The sequence below is a fragment of the Ursus americanus genome, chromosome 15 (genome assembly GCF_024610735.1).
Source record: "Ursus americanus isolate L20-20 chromosome 15, mUrsAme1.1.p, whole genome shotgun sequence".
Lineage (NCBI taxonomy): Eukaryota > Metazoa > Chordata > Mammalia > Carnivora > Ursidae > Ursus > Ursus americanus.
The window spans coordinates 40356419-40371534 of NC_142141.1; the positions used below are offsets into that span (position 1 = coordinate 40356419).

At 42.3% G+C, this 15116-nt stretch overlaps 1 protein-coding gene across 4 annotated transcripts in view; it reads left to right on the forward strand.

The window, feature by feature from the left end:
- The window catches only part of MTMR12 (myotubularin related protein 12), a 65610-nt gene that overhangs the window by 31872 nt on the left and 18622 nt on the right, over positions 1-15116 (forward strand). For all 4 annotated transcript variants that reach the window (XM_045787192.2, XM_045787193.2, XM_045787194.2 and 1 more), the window contains exons 6-8: positions 268-361; positions 3498-3627; positions 10286-10361. In XM_045787192.2, the coding sequence (XP_045643148.1) occupies positions 268-361; positions 3498-3627; positions 10286-10361 (300 nt within the window). The remainder of the gene's footprint in view (positions 1-267; positions 362-3497; positions 3628-10285; positions 10362-15116) is intronic.

Below are 15116 nucleotides of genomic sequence, written 5' to 3' on the forward strand. Positions count from 1 at the left end.
TGTTCTCTCTCTCTCTCTCTCTCTCTCTGTAAATAAATAAATAAAAATCTTTAAAATTTCCCTAGAAATTCAAAGCTCTTAGAAAACGTGACAAAATTGTTAATATTCTGTTTACTTGGCATTATTCCAAAAGTTACCATAGAGCCCTTAGAGCCTTACCATAGAGCGTGCTACCCATAGGAGCCTATTAGCATGACTGAAAGCCTAGATAAGTCAGTGTTCATCTGCCAAAAGCATGACTGTACCCATTGTTTGGTTCTTTTCTAGATTGTCAGTGGCATAATTCATCATACTCAAGCTCCTAAACTGCTTAAAAGATTATTTCTGTTTTCCTATGCAACTGCTGCACAAAACAATACAGGTGAGTGTCTTCTGGGTTCTAATTTGCAGGTAGCAGACCCTTTAAATTCCTACCTGAAACTAGCAGGCAAAAACCCATCCATGAGTTTCTTTTTCCTCTTTCCTAGCAATTGATTGCCTCTTGCTTGGGTAAAGTCATCCAAGTTTCTTTTTTTTTCCTGTGATCTTTGTTGCTCTAACTTATCTTTTAGGTTTATTTGCTTTTTTTGTGAGGGATTATTGGTTTGATTGTTTCTTATGAAAGATAAAATCAACATACTATAACAGGGAATGTGAGACTGTAGAGAAATAAAATTCAGAGAAGTTTAAAATAATCCTGTTTGTTCCGGGGTTCTTTTTTCTACTTTAATGTATTTGATTTCATTTCACAACACTCTGGAGAATGTCTTGCATTCCAGAAAGCCTTTAAACAACCAGAGCATGCTCTGTAGCAAATATTTTGGGGGAAATGGAACCGTTGTACATAAGAGAGCACATCAGAAAGCAGGTATGCTTACATAATTTAAAATTCCAAATGTTTTCCATTCAGTTCACTGAAAAAGGGAGCAATCTTTTAACTAAGAAACTTTGGTCGTTTGAATTAGCTATTAATACTGCCTAGCATCGTACAGTGTTCCCACAGATGTCTGTCTTCTCCTTCTCTCCATCTCTCTCCTTGGTCTGTTTACTTACTCCGCTGGTCAATCTTAACATCAGGTTGATGTTGAGGACTCTGTGTGCTATGTGCTTTCCATCAGGGAAGTGGCATGTTAGTTTAACAGCATACGTGGGGCTTTCTGGAGTGTAGAGTTGAACTGCTCATTTGGTCAACATTTTTGAATGCTGGCTGTGGGTCAGGTCTTGGGGATGGAAGTGAATAGGACGAAATCCCTGTCCTCTACGAGCATCAAGTCAGGCAGAGACAGCTGAGAGATGTGTCCTGTGGTGGAGGGGCTGGTCACACTGTGGGCAGTGGGCTAGCTGATAGTGGAGGATGTGGGGGTCTCTGGTGGGCACAGAGGAGTATTTTAAGGTGTCTGGTGGGCACAGCGGGATCAGCATGTGCAGAGATGTAGCTATCTGAGAGAACAGTTTGCATTTTGGAAACTGTGATGACTTAGTAGAAAAGCTGTGAGTTTTGGGGTCTGTCCCAGTTGAGTTCAAATTCTTGCCCAGCTCTTCAGTAGCTGTATGATCCGGGGGATGACACTAAATTCTTGGGGCATCTGTTTTCTTGTTTTAAAACCAGCAGTGTTAAAGCCTCTGTTTGTTAAATGCATGGCATGTAGGGTGCAGTCAATTAAGTGAGGGTTGATTGAAAGTGTAACTGCATATTATTCAGGGTGGATTATGTTCAGAGAATTACACTAACTTAAGATAATGCTTAGCTCTACTGTTAGATCAAACATAAAATCAGTTCATTAAGTTCATCTTTGTGAATGACAGATCTTTTCACTGTAGCTATACATGCAAATGCTGAGTAATTGGCTTACAACAGCTTGTTGCAATATGAGAGATACAAAATATGACTTATTTATGAATTACTTTAATTTATATAAACATCTATTGGGTTTATATTTGAAAAATCATACTCTATTTTTAGGAATTCTGCCTCTTCCTTATATCCTGACTCTTGGTCTAAACTCGGGATAGTTTCTTGGCTCCCCAAGACTGTGTTGATCTGTGTTCCAAAACCCTTACCTTGATTGACTCTGGCAGTTTCTTCACCTAGTGGTGTTTTGTTTTGTTTGTGTCACAAGGCCCAGGATATATGCCACCTTTTATTCTATTTCCCCTTTTTTTTTTAATCCTCCTTCCAACGCCAGTTTTTTGAGAAGTAAATGTCGTAACTGATGGATGCTAATCGACCAGTTAGCTTTGTGTTTAGTAGGCGTTCGTAGAGGTGGTGCTTTGCAGCCTGAACATCTTCATTTACTTTCTGGCTTGATAATTCACAAAATGCTTTGGCTGAAAGGTCCTGAATACTGTGATGTGGCATTTTAGGGAAGGACTTACCTGTGTTGCTAAAAGAATGATCTGCTCTTGAATAGGAGTCTTACTATTATTTGTGTCCATGGGGAAATTTTTTTGGTGTTTGTTACTTTCTGGAAATCCTTTACAGCTGTTTGGGTTTGGATTCCAGCTCTGACATTCCTCAGCTCTGTGACCTTAGGCAAGTTTCTTGACCTTTCTGGACCACATCTGTAAAATGGAGGAATATTACCTACCCTGTAGGATTGTGAAGATTGAGTTAATAAAATGTAGTATGCTCAGAACAGTGCCTGACACTTACCAAGTGCTATATAAGCTTAACTGCTGTTTTAATCATTATTCTTACTATCATTTGTGCTGTGATCTGGTTTTATTTTCATAAAATAGCATGGGGGAGTTTTATCAAACACTATTTTCCCCAAAATGCTTGGGTTTTTTTGAGATGCACAAGGGCTTGAACTAACTGCTTTGTGTAAATAGCCGAGACTGTTTTGGTGCGTGTCACCCAGTGCTCTGTGGCTTAGGGGAGGACCAGGGACACATCTGCTGGGCTGCAAGCGTAGTGCTCCTGGACATTTCCCCCAGCAGGTAGTAGCAGGGCAGGGTAAGGGGCAGAAGTCTCCCTGGCCATGGTGCAGTTCTTGCTAGCAAGCCCTGACCCTCACCGCAGCTGTCTGCTCTGGTGATGGCCTTTAGTAACTATGTCACACCGGCAAATCCTCTTGTTGGCAGTGCATCTTCAAATTGAAGGAGGATTTACATTCAGAGATCTTACATGCTATTCAGATGAGTTTGCCATCTTATGCACATATTGGTAGGGCTAAAAATATTTTATTATTTTAGCATCTGTGCCAACCCTGTCTTCTAGTGCTTCATAGGATCTTTTATGTTATATAAATTATCTCATGGTCAGATGATTGAAAATGGAACTATAAATTACTTTTGCAGGGAGTGGAACAAGAACACCTCCTTTCCTCCAGTATAAAAAGACAGACCCTTAGTCATAATTTTGAGTTAATGACAAAAAAAAGGAACAAGGTTAGAAATAAGCAGTGAACTTGCTGTATTGGATAAAGACGGGCTTAGTGGACGAAATTGGGGTTTCACGTCATTAAAGTACCTGTACTTCACGACCAGATTTTGTCTTTTTAAATTTGTTTTGTTAGCCACCGATCCCAAGAACCATACTGTAATGTTTGACACACTTAAGGACTGGTGTTGGGAGTTGGAGCGGACCAAAGGCAATGTCAAGTACAAAGCAGTGAGTGTCAATGAAGGCTATAAAGTCAGTGACAGGTAAGCATTCAGTGCTCTACTTTTTTTTTTTTTCTAACAGCTTTATTGAGGTTGAATTCACATGCCATATAATTCACACATCTGAAGTACACAGTATTTTGAAATCTATTCACAGGGTTGTGCAACCATCACCACAGTCCATTTTAGAACGCTTTCATCAGCCCCAGAAGAAACTTCAGACGCCCTTAGTTGCTTCCCATGTGCCCTCAGCACCCCTAGCCCTAGGCAACCTCTAATCTACTTTCTGTCTTCATAGTTTGCTTATTCTCAAGATGTCATATAAATAGAATAATAAGTGGTCTTAATGCTTGGCTTCTTCACTTAGCATGATATTGCCGAGGTTCATCCATGTCGTAGCATGTGTCAGTGTTCTATTCTTTTTTATTGCTGAATAACATTCCATGCTATGGCTGGATCACATTGTATTTATCCATTCATCAGTGGATAGTCTATTATGAATAATGCTGCTATGAACATTTGTTTCCAAGGTTTTAGATTTCCAGTTCTCGTGTATGTGTGTGTGTGTGCATGTGCATGTGCGTGTGCGCGTGTGTGTGTGTGTGTATTCCTAGGAGTAGAATTGCTGGGTCGTATAGTAACTCTGTGTTTAACTGTCTGAGGAACTGCCAGACTATTTTCCGCAGTGGCTGCACCATTGACACTCTCAGCAGCATAGGAGGGGTCCACGTTTTCCACTTTGATACTATGCTTAAGAAACCCTTAAGATGTCCCTTAAAAAGTGAATTTGTGCCCTTTTTTTCCCCATTGTATCTGGAGTCTAAGTATAAAACTATTAGAGGCAGTTTTGAATTTATATTGTGTATTTGCTTTCCTGTTCTTAGCACTTCATTTATTCAATAAAAGTCTTCGGTGGGGCGCCTGAGTGGCATAGTCGGTTAGGCATGCAACTCTTGGTTTTGGCTCAGGTCATGATCTTGGGTCGTGGGATTGAGCCCCGCATCAGTCTCCGTGCTCAGTGAGGAGCCTGCTTCTCTCTCTCCCCTCTGTCCTTCCCCCTGTGTGTGCACTCTTTCTCTCTCTCTCTCTCTCTCTCTCTCTCAAATAAATGGGTAAATCTTAAAAAAAAAAACAACTTTGAGTGGCCACTGTGCACCAGGCCCTGGCTGCTGGATATATAGCAGTAAACAAAGAGCCTAAAAATTCCTGCCCTCCTGAAACTTTCACTCTAGTGGGAGGAAAACAATGATAGAATAAATGAATGATTACAGAGTATTAAAAGGTAATAAGTAGGGGTGCCTGGGTGGCTCAGTCATTAAGCATCTGCCTTTGGCTCAGGGTGTGATCCCAGGGTTCTGGGATCGAGCCCCGCATTGGGCTCCCTGCTCCGCTGGGAGCCTGCTTCTTTCTCTCCCACTCCCCCTGCTTGTGTTCCCTCTCTCGCTAGCTGTCTCTCTCTCTCTCTGTCAAATAAATAAATAAAATCTTTAAGAAAAAAAAATGCTAATAAGTACTATGGAGAAAAATAGATCACAGGGGCTGGGGAGTGCTGGAGGTGTTGGTGGAGAGGGCTGGTCAGGCACAGGGGACAGTAGAGGCAAAGACCCTGAGATGGAGTGTTGTCTGGCTTCTGTGAGGAACAGCAAGGAGTCCAGGGGCTAGAGAGGTGATGTGATCAGACCTACATTTTTATTTTATAGATTTTTTAAAGATTTTATTTATTCGACAGAGTGAGAGCACAAGCAGAGGGAACAGTAGAGGGAGAAGCAGACTCCCCACCAAGCAGGGCCCCAGTGTGGGGCTTGATCCCAGAACCCTGGGATCATGACCTGAGCCGAAGGCAGATGCTTAACCATCTGAGCCACCCAGGCACCCCTGACCTACATTTTTAAAGGATGACTCTGCATAATCCTTTTTTTTTTTTTAAAGATTTGTTTATTTGAGAGAGAGCACACATGTATGCAGGAGCAGGAGAAGCAGAGGGAGAGAATCTCAAGCAGACTTCCCCACAGCGCTGTGCCCGATGACACAAGGCTTGTTCTCAAAACCCTGAGATCATGACCTAACGAAAACCAAGAGTGGGACACTTAACCAACTGTGCTACCCAGGCACCTGTGCATAATCCTTTTTTAGAAGCTTTGAATCTTCTCATTTTGGAGCATACTCCCAATACCCTGCTAGCAATTTTATAAAATTTGTATTTCTTTTCTTTTTTTTTTTTTAGATTTTATTTATTTATTTGACAGAGAGAGAGGCAGCGAGAGAGGGAACACAAGCAGGGGAAGTGGGAGAGGGAGATGCAGGCTTCCTGCTGAGCAGGGAGCCCCTGACCTGAGCCGAAGGCAGACACTTAATGACTGAGCCACCCAGGCGCCCCAGTATTTCTTTTTAAAAGACATTTTATTTATTTATTTGACAGAGAGAGTATAAGCAGGGGGAGTGACAGGCAGAGGGAAAGGGAGAAGCAGTCTCCCTGCTGAGCAAGGAGCCTAATGAGGGGCTCGATCCCAGGACCCTGGCATCATGACCTGAGCCGAAGGCAGACACTTAACCGACTAAACCACCCAGGCACCCCCAGTCTCAAACATTTATAAACTTAGCTCTCCTGACAGCACAACCTGGAATGACAGTGGGAGGGGCCTGCAGAGCAAATGTCATGCCCCCATTCCTGCTCTTCTCCTCTCCTCGTTCCCAGTCACAGAGCTTGAAAAGGGAAAGCTAGCTCTTGCTCGGAAAGAGGTTAGAAACCCCTGCACCTAGGAGGTGATAGTTTGTAGTATGGTATTGACACTGAAAAGGCATTCCCATTCCCAGAATTGTTCTTAAAAAATCCTGCCACATACTGATTAAATTCTTTGGTGTTTGCGTAGTTGTCAGCACATCAAAAATATATCTGGTAGAAGAGGCAGGTGGGGAGGAAGGTTTTAAAGGTTTATTTATTTCAGAGAGAGCACAAGTGTGAACGAGTGTGTGAGAGGGAGAGAATCTTCAAGCAGACACTCCACACTGAGTTTGGAGCCTGAAGTGGGGCTTGATCCCAGGACCCATGAGATCATGACCTGAGCTGAAACCAAGAATCAGACGCCCAACCGACTGAACTACCCAGGCGCCCTGTGGGAGGGAAGCTTTTATTTAGTGGTTAGCAGGGAAAATGGAGCCTTGGCAAGATTTTAGTGCTGGGAGCACTCCGCGCACACAACACACCACTTGGACAGGCCCAGCCATGTACACAATCCCCTCACCCTTTTCTGTCCCTTGGAGAAGATACAGGGCAAGCTGTGCTTTGTTTCTCACCTGGATCACTGGGGTGCTGCCTATATGATCTCTGCCACCCACTCTGGTCCCCTAGCATCCATTCTCTGTGTCTACAAGGCCCTTCATGGTTTGACTCCTGCCCGACTCCCCTCTGTACCCTCCTCTGACCATACTGACCCCCTGCCATAGGCCTTGCTTGCGTGATCTCCTGTCTGGGATGCTCCTTTTGCTCTTAGCAGCACAAGGGTGGTTGCTTCCATCTGACTTGTCAGATCTTAGCTCAGGTGGTACTTTCATAGGGAGCCTGCCCAAGACTAGGTCAGGTCTCAGTGAGAGCTTTCTTTGTGCTCATGCCTGTCCTCACAGCACTTCCTACAGTTTATTTTTATCTGTGTCACCATTTGGAAATGTTTATTTCTGCAACCTGTCAGCTCTGGAGAATCAAGGACACTTTTTTTCTCATCATATCCTCAGTACCAAGTACAGTTCCTGGTTTTAAAAGCACTCAATAAATAGGAAACAGAATGAGTAAATTAATGAAAGCCCTTCCTTCAGTAGTCAGCGCGCAGTCCAGTCAGTTAGGATAGGAAACTGAGGTTCTACTTCATCTTCTCCCAAGGTCAGAGCTGGCTATTGTAGTACCAGTCTTCTCCTGAAAAGCCTTTTTCTCTCATCCTGCCTTCCTGTCAAGGTACCAGAAGGTCCATTACCTTGTGGGGCGTGTGTCACGCAATGGAGCCTGTGAACTGACGCTGCCCCAGGAAGACATTGTTGCCCCGCTGTTGTCCTTCTGAGGGTTTCCTCACCCTCACGAAGGCTTTGCCTGAGTGAATCAGACAACTTTCCTTCAATAATAAAGTTCTCCTGTATTTGGAAAGGCTGTTGACTTTGTGTTTGAAAGCTCATCCTGACGAATACAATGACTGTTCTCCAAGGAGGAAGGGTTAGCTGTTTGTGGACATCGGGAGCCTCACAGTGGAACCTCCTAGTAGCTCATTGGGACAAGAGAGGACATCTCAGACTCCCCGCATTGGTGCAGAGCTGTCCCATCTCTGTGCAACCTCCTTTCTGGAGCCACTGCATGCTACATATGCTAACACACTTGGTTCTGACATTTCCCCCCCTTTGATGAAAGACTCTTTGTAAGAGAAAATTTACCGGCTAACCAACATGATAAAAAATTTAACCTCACTAGTACTAGTAGGGAAAGACATGCAAATTTTTTAAAACCTTGTGCCCGCCCCCCCCCCCCCCCCTCTGTAGAATGAGCCTCTGGGGAAGGAGCAGAGACTCAGGGCTAAACCCACTCCCACAGGTAGCTCTCCTGTGAAGGCTGAGAAGCTGTGCTCTGTTGGTAAGTGGCCAGCTGGAGCCCCGCTGCTTCCTCAGTCACCCCGGGATTTACATGCAGATGGTGATTCAGTGGGTGCGAGGTTCAGCTGGAGATATGTGCTCTCCAGGTGATGCTGCCACATACTTGGAGTAGCAGGATCTTCTAGAACAACAGCTGTTATCCTCCTTGTACACGGGGAGCTTTGGAGCTTTGTTCAAGCTTCTGATACTTAATAGTTCTCGGGGGGGGGGGAAGCCTGGACATAGGGAGGTTTTTAATCTTCCTATGTGATTTTAATGGGCAGCCTGAGTTCATTGATTTGTGAAGAGATGTTTTCCGGTGTGGGGGGGTTGTTTGTTTACTTCAGTGATAACACCTGAAGAAAGGATACCTTACCACCTGTGCATTAAAGCTGACTTATAAGAAAATATTCTCGACACATCAAACTTCAAAAGCCAAATGATTCTTAACAGTTTTCATGGTTTGAAGTATCTTGTCCTTGACCAGTGTTTTCCAAACCTGATTCTACGTTATAATATAATGAGAGCTTTTTCTTTTTAATTACCCGTAAGATTTTTTTAATGGAAAATTTAAAGCAGTATGAAAGAAAAGAGAATATGAGAATTCCCTTTTACCCATCACCCCCCTTCAACACTTATTAACTCATGCCTAATCCTATTTTCTCTGTGCTTCCCTTGGATTATTTTGAAATAAATCCCAGACCTTCTCACATTTCATTCATGAATTTTTTGGTGTACATCTCTAACAATTAAGGACTTTTTTATAAATATAACCATAAAACCATTATCACACTTTTCAAATTTAACATAAAAACCCTCAATATCATTCAGTAACATAAGTTAGTGTTCAGAAATTTCCCCATTGTTTTTATAAATTTTTAGAACAATTTTTCATCTTTTTATCCATTTTATCATTAGTGGAGATTCAATGAGGTTGATATCTTGTAATTGATTGGTAGGTTTCTCAAGCCTCTTAATCTGTAGATCCTCCCACCATTATTTTCTTGCAATTTATTTTAAGAAACCAGGCTATTTTCTGATTGTTTCCTATAATCTGGATTTTGCTGGTGTTTAAAATGGTGTTCCATTCCCTATGGATTGATTAAATGTAGGGACTTGATCACATTCAAATTCCAGCCTCTTCAACCTAGAAAGTCCATCTGTCCCACCCATCACCTGATACTTACAGGACTTATTTCAAACATGCAGTATGCATACGGGTGCCATCTGACTATTTTCCATTGTAGTTCTTACACCATAGACACCTTCTAATTTCCCCTGGAGCTTTATTTCAGGCTCTTTGGGTGAAAGGGTTTTCCAGTCCACAGTGATGTATTTGCTAACTAGAGGAAGAGGTGGTGTCTCTGTATATCTCTGATCTTTGCAACTCTGCAAACCTAACTTGCCCACTTCCTACCACTTAACAAGTTATTTTTAGAACCTAAATTTTCTCATATAGAAACTGAACTCATACTGGTTGGGGTCAGGTCATAGCTCTACTAATGCTTACTAGTTGTATAACTTGTGAAGGGCCTTAGTGGTGCTGTCTGTTTCTCTATCTGTGAAATGGAATAATAGTAGTACATACCTCATAGAGTTGTCGGGAGGATAAAATGAATAATTTGTATTAAGAAATTCAAGTGTGGCATACAGGAAGCACTTAAGTGTTATCAGAATGCTTGATAAAATGTCTAGGCAGCAGTCATTGTAACTATTGGTTTTTATATTAGTCTGACTGAAAACATGGGTGCTTAATTGCCACTACGTGATGAGAAAGATCACTCCCAATTTTGGAATTCATATGCTTATATGTATCATATGTTCCAGTCCCCTCATTTCATGGATGAGGAAACAGACCCAGAGAAGTGAGGTAGCTTACTTAGGGTCACACAGAATTAGGGGCAGAGCTGGGATTTGAACCCAGAGTCCCAACTGATTTGGCCAGAGATAGTTCATCTGCGCTTGTTCTTCTTAAGAGGAAATAAGGTTCATGTCCTACCACTCTGTTTCGCTTCCTCAGTTTATTAAAGTTGAGCTTTCATATTTAGTGAATTACTCCAGTACTAAAACTGATGACATCTCTTTCTTCTAGATTGCCAGCATACTTTGTTGTCCCCACCCCTCTTCCCGAAGAGGATGTGCGATGCTTTCAGGGTCGTGGCATACCAGTAAGTACATCTGGAAACCGTAATAGCCATGGGTTGCTCATCAGCCCATTCTGGCAAATTATTCTATTTAAAGCCCTTGGCTTTAGTCCTCCATCCAAAAGTGATCCAGAAATATCTCAGGGGATCACTAAAAGAGTCTCTCAGACATGAGACTCCCTGGGACAGCTCTAAAGTTTTCACAGATGCAGTAGACTTTTTAGTAGAAGCATCTTAGGGATTAAAGAGGATTACAGATCTGCCTAGTGTTGAAAGCCAGCCTGATTTTACACCTGAAATCATTTTGAGGCTGAGTCCCCCCACTCTGAGGGTAGTAGGGTTTAAGATTCTTTTTGGCCCCACTATTGATTTTTGAGTGGGTATGTCCATGTTTTCCCCCAGAGACAACATGGAGAGTTTACTTAGTTTTCACAGAATAGACTGGGATGGGAGCCATATTTAATGTGTCACTGATCAAAGAAAGCAAGACTCTGGCAGTTACTCCAGTTTCTAATTGGTGGTTGGGGTTGCCAAGCCTTCAGGGAATTTAGTAAGGAATGAGTATTACAGATAAATGCTGTACTGTGCACATGGCTTGTTCACGAAAAAGGTCACTCCTGTATGGGAGGCGAGATGTTTAATCAGGGGTCCCATGCCCAGAAGCCCATGTAGGCAGGGCAGGTAATGAGCATGGGCTTTGCAGTGAATCAGAGACCGTCCACCTGAGTTAAAGGGAAGGCTGCTTTCTCTGCCAGCTGGTTTGTGCCATGTGGATATATGGGCCTGGTCTTGCCAGATATCCTGATTTCTCAGAAGTCAGAGACAGCGATTTTTGTGTGAGTTGTGATTTTCCCCAATTTCTAAATGTATGCAACTGATTCAGATGTTTAAAAAATAGGTCTTTGGGCTAGAGTTGGCTCATGCCCACTAGTTTGTAACCTTTGATTGAGAGCAGTGGTTCTCATACTTTCTGAACTCAACACTCTACTCTAAAAAGTTATTGAGGATTTCAAAGACTTTTCGTTCATCTGGATTATATTGTTTGATATTTGCCATATGAAAAATTAAAACAAAAATTTTATTTTAGCAATAAACATCACATGTTAGTGTAAATAACATATTTTTTGTGAAAACTATTGTTCAAAACAAATAAAAACATGTAATAATAGCAGTGTTTACATTTTTAAAAATAGAAAACCAGTGGATTCTTACATCTGCCTCTTTCATTTAGTCTGCTGTAGTATGTTAGGGTTTGGTTGAAGTACATGAAGAAAATCCAGCCTCAGATCTATATTTGGGAAAGGGAGGAATATTTGTTTACCTTTTCAGATAATTCAGAATATTGTTCTTTGATGGTACACCAAAAAAAAAAAAAAAAGGAGAGAGAAGTGTTGGTTTCATCAAGGTTAATTGCAATAAGGAATCTGAAAGCATAATCAATGAATTTTTCATTCTTTGCTAAATTAAAATCCACGGGGTCTGTCTTGTACTTGGAATAGATTTTTTTTTTAAAGATTTTATTTATTTATTTGAAAGAGAGAGAGAGAAAGACAGCTAGCGAGAGAGGGAACACAAGCAGGGGGAGTGGTAGAGGAAAAAGCAGGCTCCCAGCGGAGGAGCCTGATGCGGGGCTCGATCCCAGAATGCCAGGATCACGCCCTGAGCCGAAGGCAGACGCTTAACGACTGAGCCACCCAGGCGCTCCTGGAATAGATCTTAAAACATGCATGATTTTATGACCTTATATAGTGGTCATTTGGAAAGTGTTGGTTCATGGGGTTATACAGAGCGTCCAAATATTAGCATGTTTCCTTATATAAAAATCACATTCATTAACATCACCCTTGTCTCCTCGGAAAAATCTGTTTTGGGAAGCTGGCTAGCTAGAGGCAGAGATTAGTTTTCCACAGTTCTAATTTTTGCATGAAACTTCAATTTTTATCATTTGCAACAGTTTGTCAGTTGTCTTCCTTGAAGTGATAGGGTCACTTCATTCTTTTTTTGAGGATGAACACCCAGTGTTTGACTCTCACTTATTCTTTCAATTCCCTGAAGAGAGCAGCTAACTCACCTCTCACCTCAGTCACATGAGTGCTTTTTCTCAAGATAAACACTTCAGTGCTTACTTCCCACTGCATCACATCATTTATAAAGCGTGCTAATATTGAATATTAACCTGTAATGGTCAAGATTACTAAAACTAGTAATTTTTGGTCCTCCATTAAGGACATTCTCAATAAAACTTTTTTTTCCCTGCAAGCGTGTGGCCGCGAAGAATACAGTCATGATCAGTGCCATCTGGAGCAGTGCCTTGCCTAGTGCAAAGGCACCCGCAGTTTGACCCACCAGGGCTTTGACACCATCTGTGCAAATGTCAACACAGTGAAAAGGACAAGTACCTCTTAGGATTCTCAGACCACCTGAAGGGGTCTTGGGACCGCACCCCCCCCAGTCTATATACATTTTGAGAATCACTGTTTTAGAAGAATGAAAATGACGGCCTTCATTCTTTAGCCTTTCAGAGATGAATCGAGGAAAAGAGGGTGAGCTCTCTGGAAAGAAACAAAGATGAATTGTTTACACATGTGCGAATAGGCTGCCTTTCCATCCAGCGTTGAAATTTGGGTACTGTGTTCTAGCCAGGCCTTGAGGCAGAGAAGTAGAAAATGTTCTGACGAGACCTGAGTGGGGAGCCAGCAACATAACTTTGATAGAAACAATAGGAAGGAGATATGTCCTGAAAGTTGTTAGTGGAGTTTGCATGAATGGACAACAGAGGAATATTATACAAGATGGAACTGATGCATTTACCCAGGGAACACAGAGCTCTCAATACACATAACATAAAATTTACCATTAGTGGCATTAAGTGTATTTACAGTGTTGTGCAACCATTACAACTTTCCGGTTGCAGCATTTCCATATCTCCGTGCTTTTTTACGCTGACTTTCAGCTAGTGTGTTTTTTCTTGCCTTTACGTATTTTCGGTGAAGACCTGCATCGTTTGTAGGTTCAGTCATATCCCTGCTGCCGTTCTAGCGACTTTGGCCTCCTCTACCCTCTGCTCTTCTCCAACCCCTGCGTATTGATCTTTTTTGGCCTGTAGGGCTAGTGAACATTGCTAAAGATCATTGAAACTGAACCGCAGAGTGTTACTGAATGGGATACATGAAAGCCATATGTTACCTTGCCTCGGTTGGGCCTTTCTTCTGCTCAGCAGTCTGTTGTTTAACTCCTTTTGGATCATTCTTCCCTAGGGCTGGTATAAGCCATTTCTTCATTCTCTTTAAGTTTGTAATTCCATTCTTAACTTTTGTACTGAGAGACGATGTTTCCCCTCCTTCTGTGGATCCTGGACAACCTGTGACAAGACCTCCCTTGGCTTTCCCCTTCACCTCCTATTGTTTTTCTCTGTGCTTCTGTTTCCTTCTCCTGAATCTAAACGGCTGGATGGCTCTTGATCTCATCTGCCCTTGTTTTGTCAGGCGCCTGTTTCATCAGCCTTCCCCCCGCCCGTGGATCTTTCCTGGTGTTCCACTCTACCTGAAGGCACGTTCAAGCCTCCCCTAACGTGAAGAACCTCCTCGTTAAAGAGTTAAGCTGCTGTCCTGTGCTCCCTCCCAGTACTGACAAACATCTTTAAAGACTTGTACTAATTTTCCCTCCTGACTCTCGTCTCAATTCTTCTCGCACCGTGACTTTTACCCCCTACTCCACAGACAGACCCTCCAGAAGTCATCGGGCCTTGTGCCTCCCCACTCCCCTGTACTAGTACTGCAGTTCTGACACTGATTATGGTCTTGGCCTTTTTTGTTTCTAAATTCTTGTCTTGCTTTGGACACACTGCGCTTTCTCGGTCCTCTGACCTCCTTAATAGTTCCTTCCTTCTTCACTGCTTTCTAGCGTCCAGTTGTAGATACTCCCCTAAAGCTCTGTCTTGGGCTCTATTAAGGGAGATACCTTAAGATGTATCAAATAATTAATAATTTCCCCTCTCCTTTTTAAAAATTAAACAAGATTAATAAGCCGTGATTCTTGTCTGTTATCAAGACATTTATTACTAAGACACAGAAATTACACATATTACAATAAGAGAAAACATGCTTTTTGTTAAATTCCAATGAGAAGTCTGTCTTTGACTAAGAATTTTGCTTGTTTTCTATTTATTTTTTTAAATAGAGAACAGTAAGGGAATTGCCTCAGATGAGATAAGTGTGGTTGTGCCCTCAAAAGAAAATAAGTTATTAACGTCTGAATATCACCAAGAGTCAACACTTTCTACTCCAGGAGAAGAGAGAAAAAGAATAAAGGACACATAATTTCTTAGAACCTGTCACCTGGTCATAGCTAAGAGTGTCTCTCCCCTTTATCCAAGTTAGCTGCACCAACTAGGGACACAGGATTGCTTGGGCATTCAAAGTACCGTCACCCTTGGCAGAGGGCTAGAAACTGTGCTGGTTTCTGTACATTGCTTAGCATGTACGTTGGAAAAGGGAGAGGGAGGACAGCAAAGGGCCCTTTGATTTGTCTCAGTGTCCTAACACTTCCAAACTCATTTTAAATCTTAAAGAGTCAAAGTACGGCTTGGTCCTGAGAAGGGGAATCATTGCTTTTTGGCATTCCCTAGGACAGTTCAGTGTTCCTCTGTCCTCACTCCCTGGGTGGGGTCATCATCTCTTCTATGTCAGCTGGCAGCCAGCTGCCATGTCCACAACCCCAGTCTGGCCTTCCCCTCCTAAACTTGTAACCCTCATCTAATGTGCCTTCTGGATATCTGAA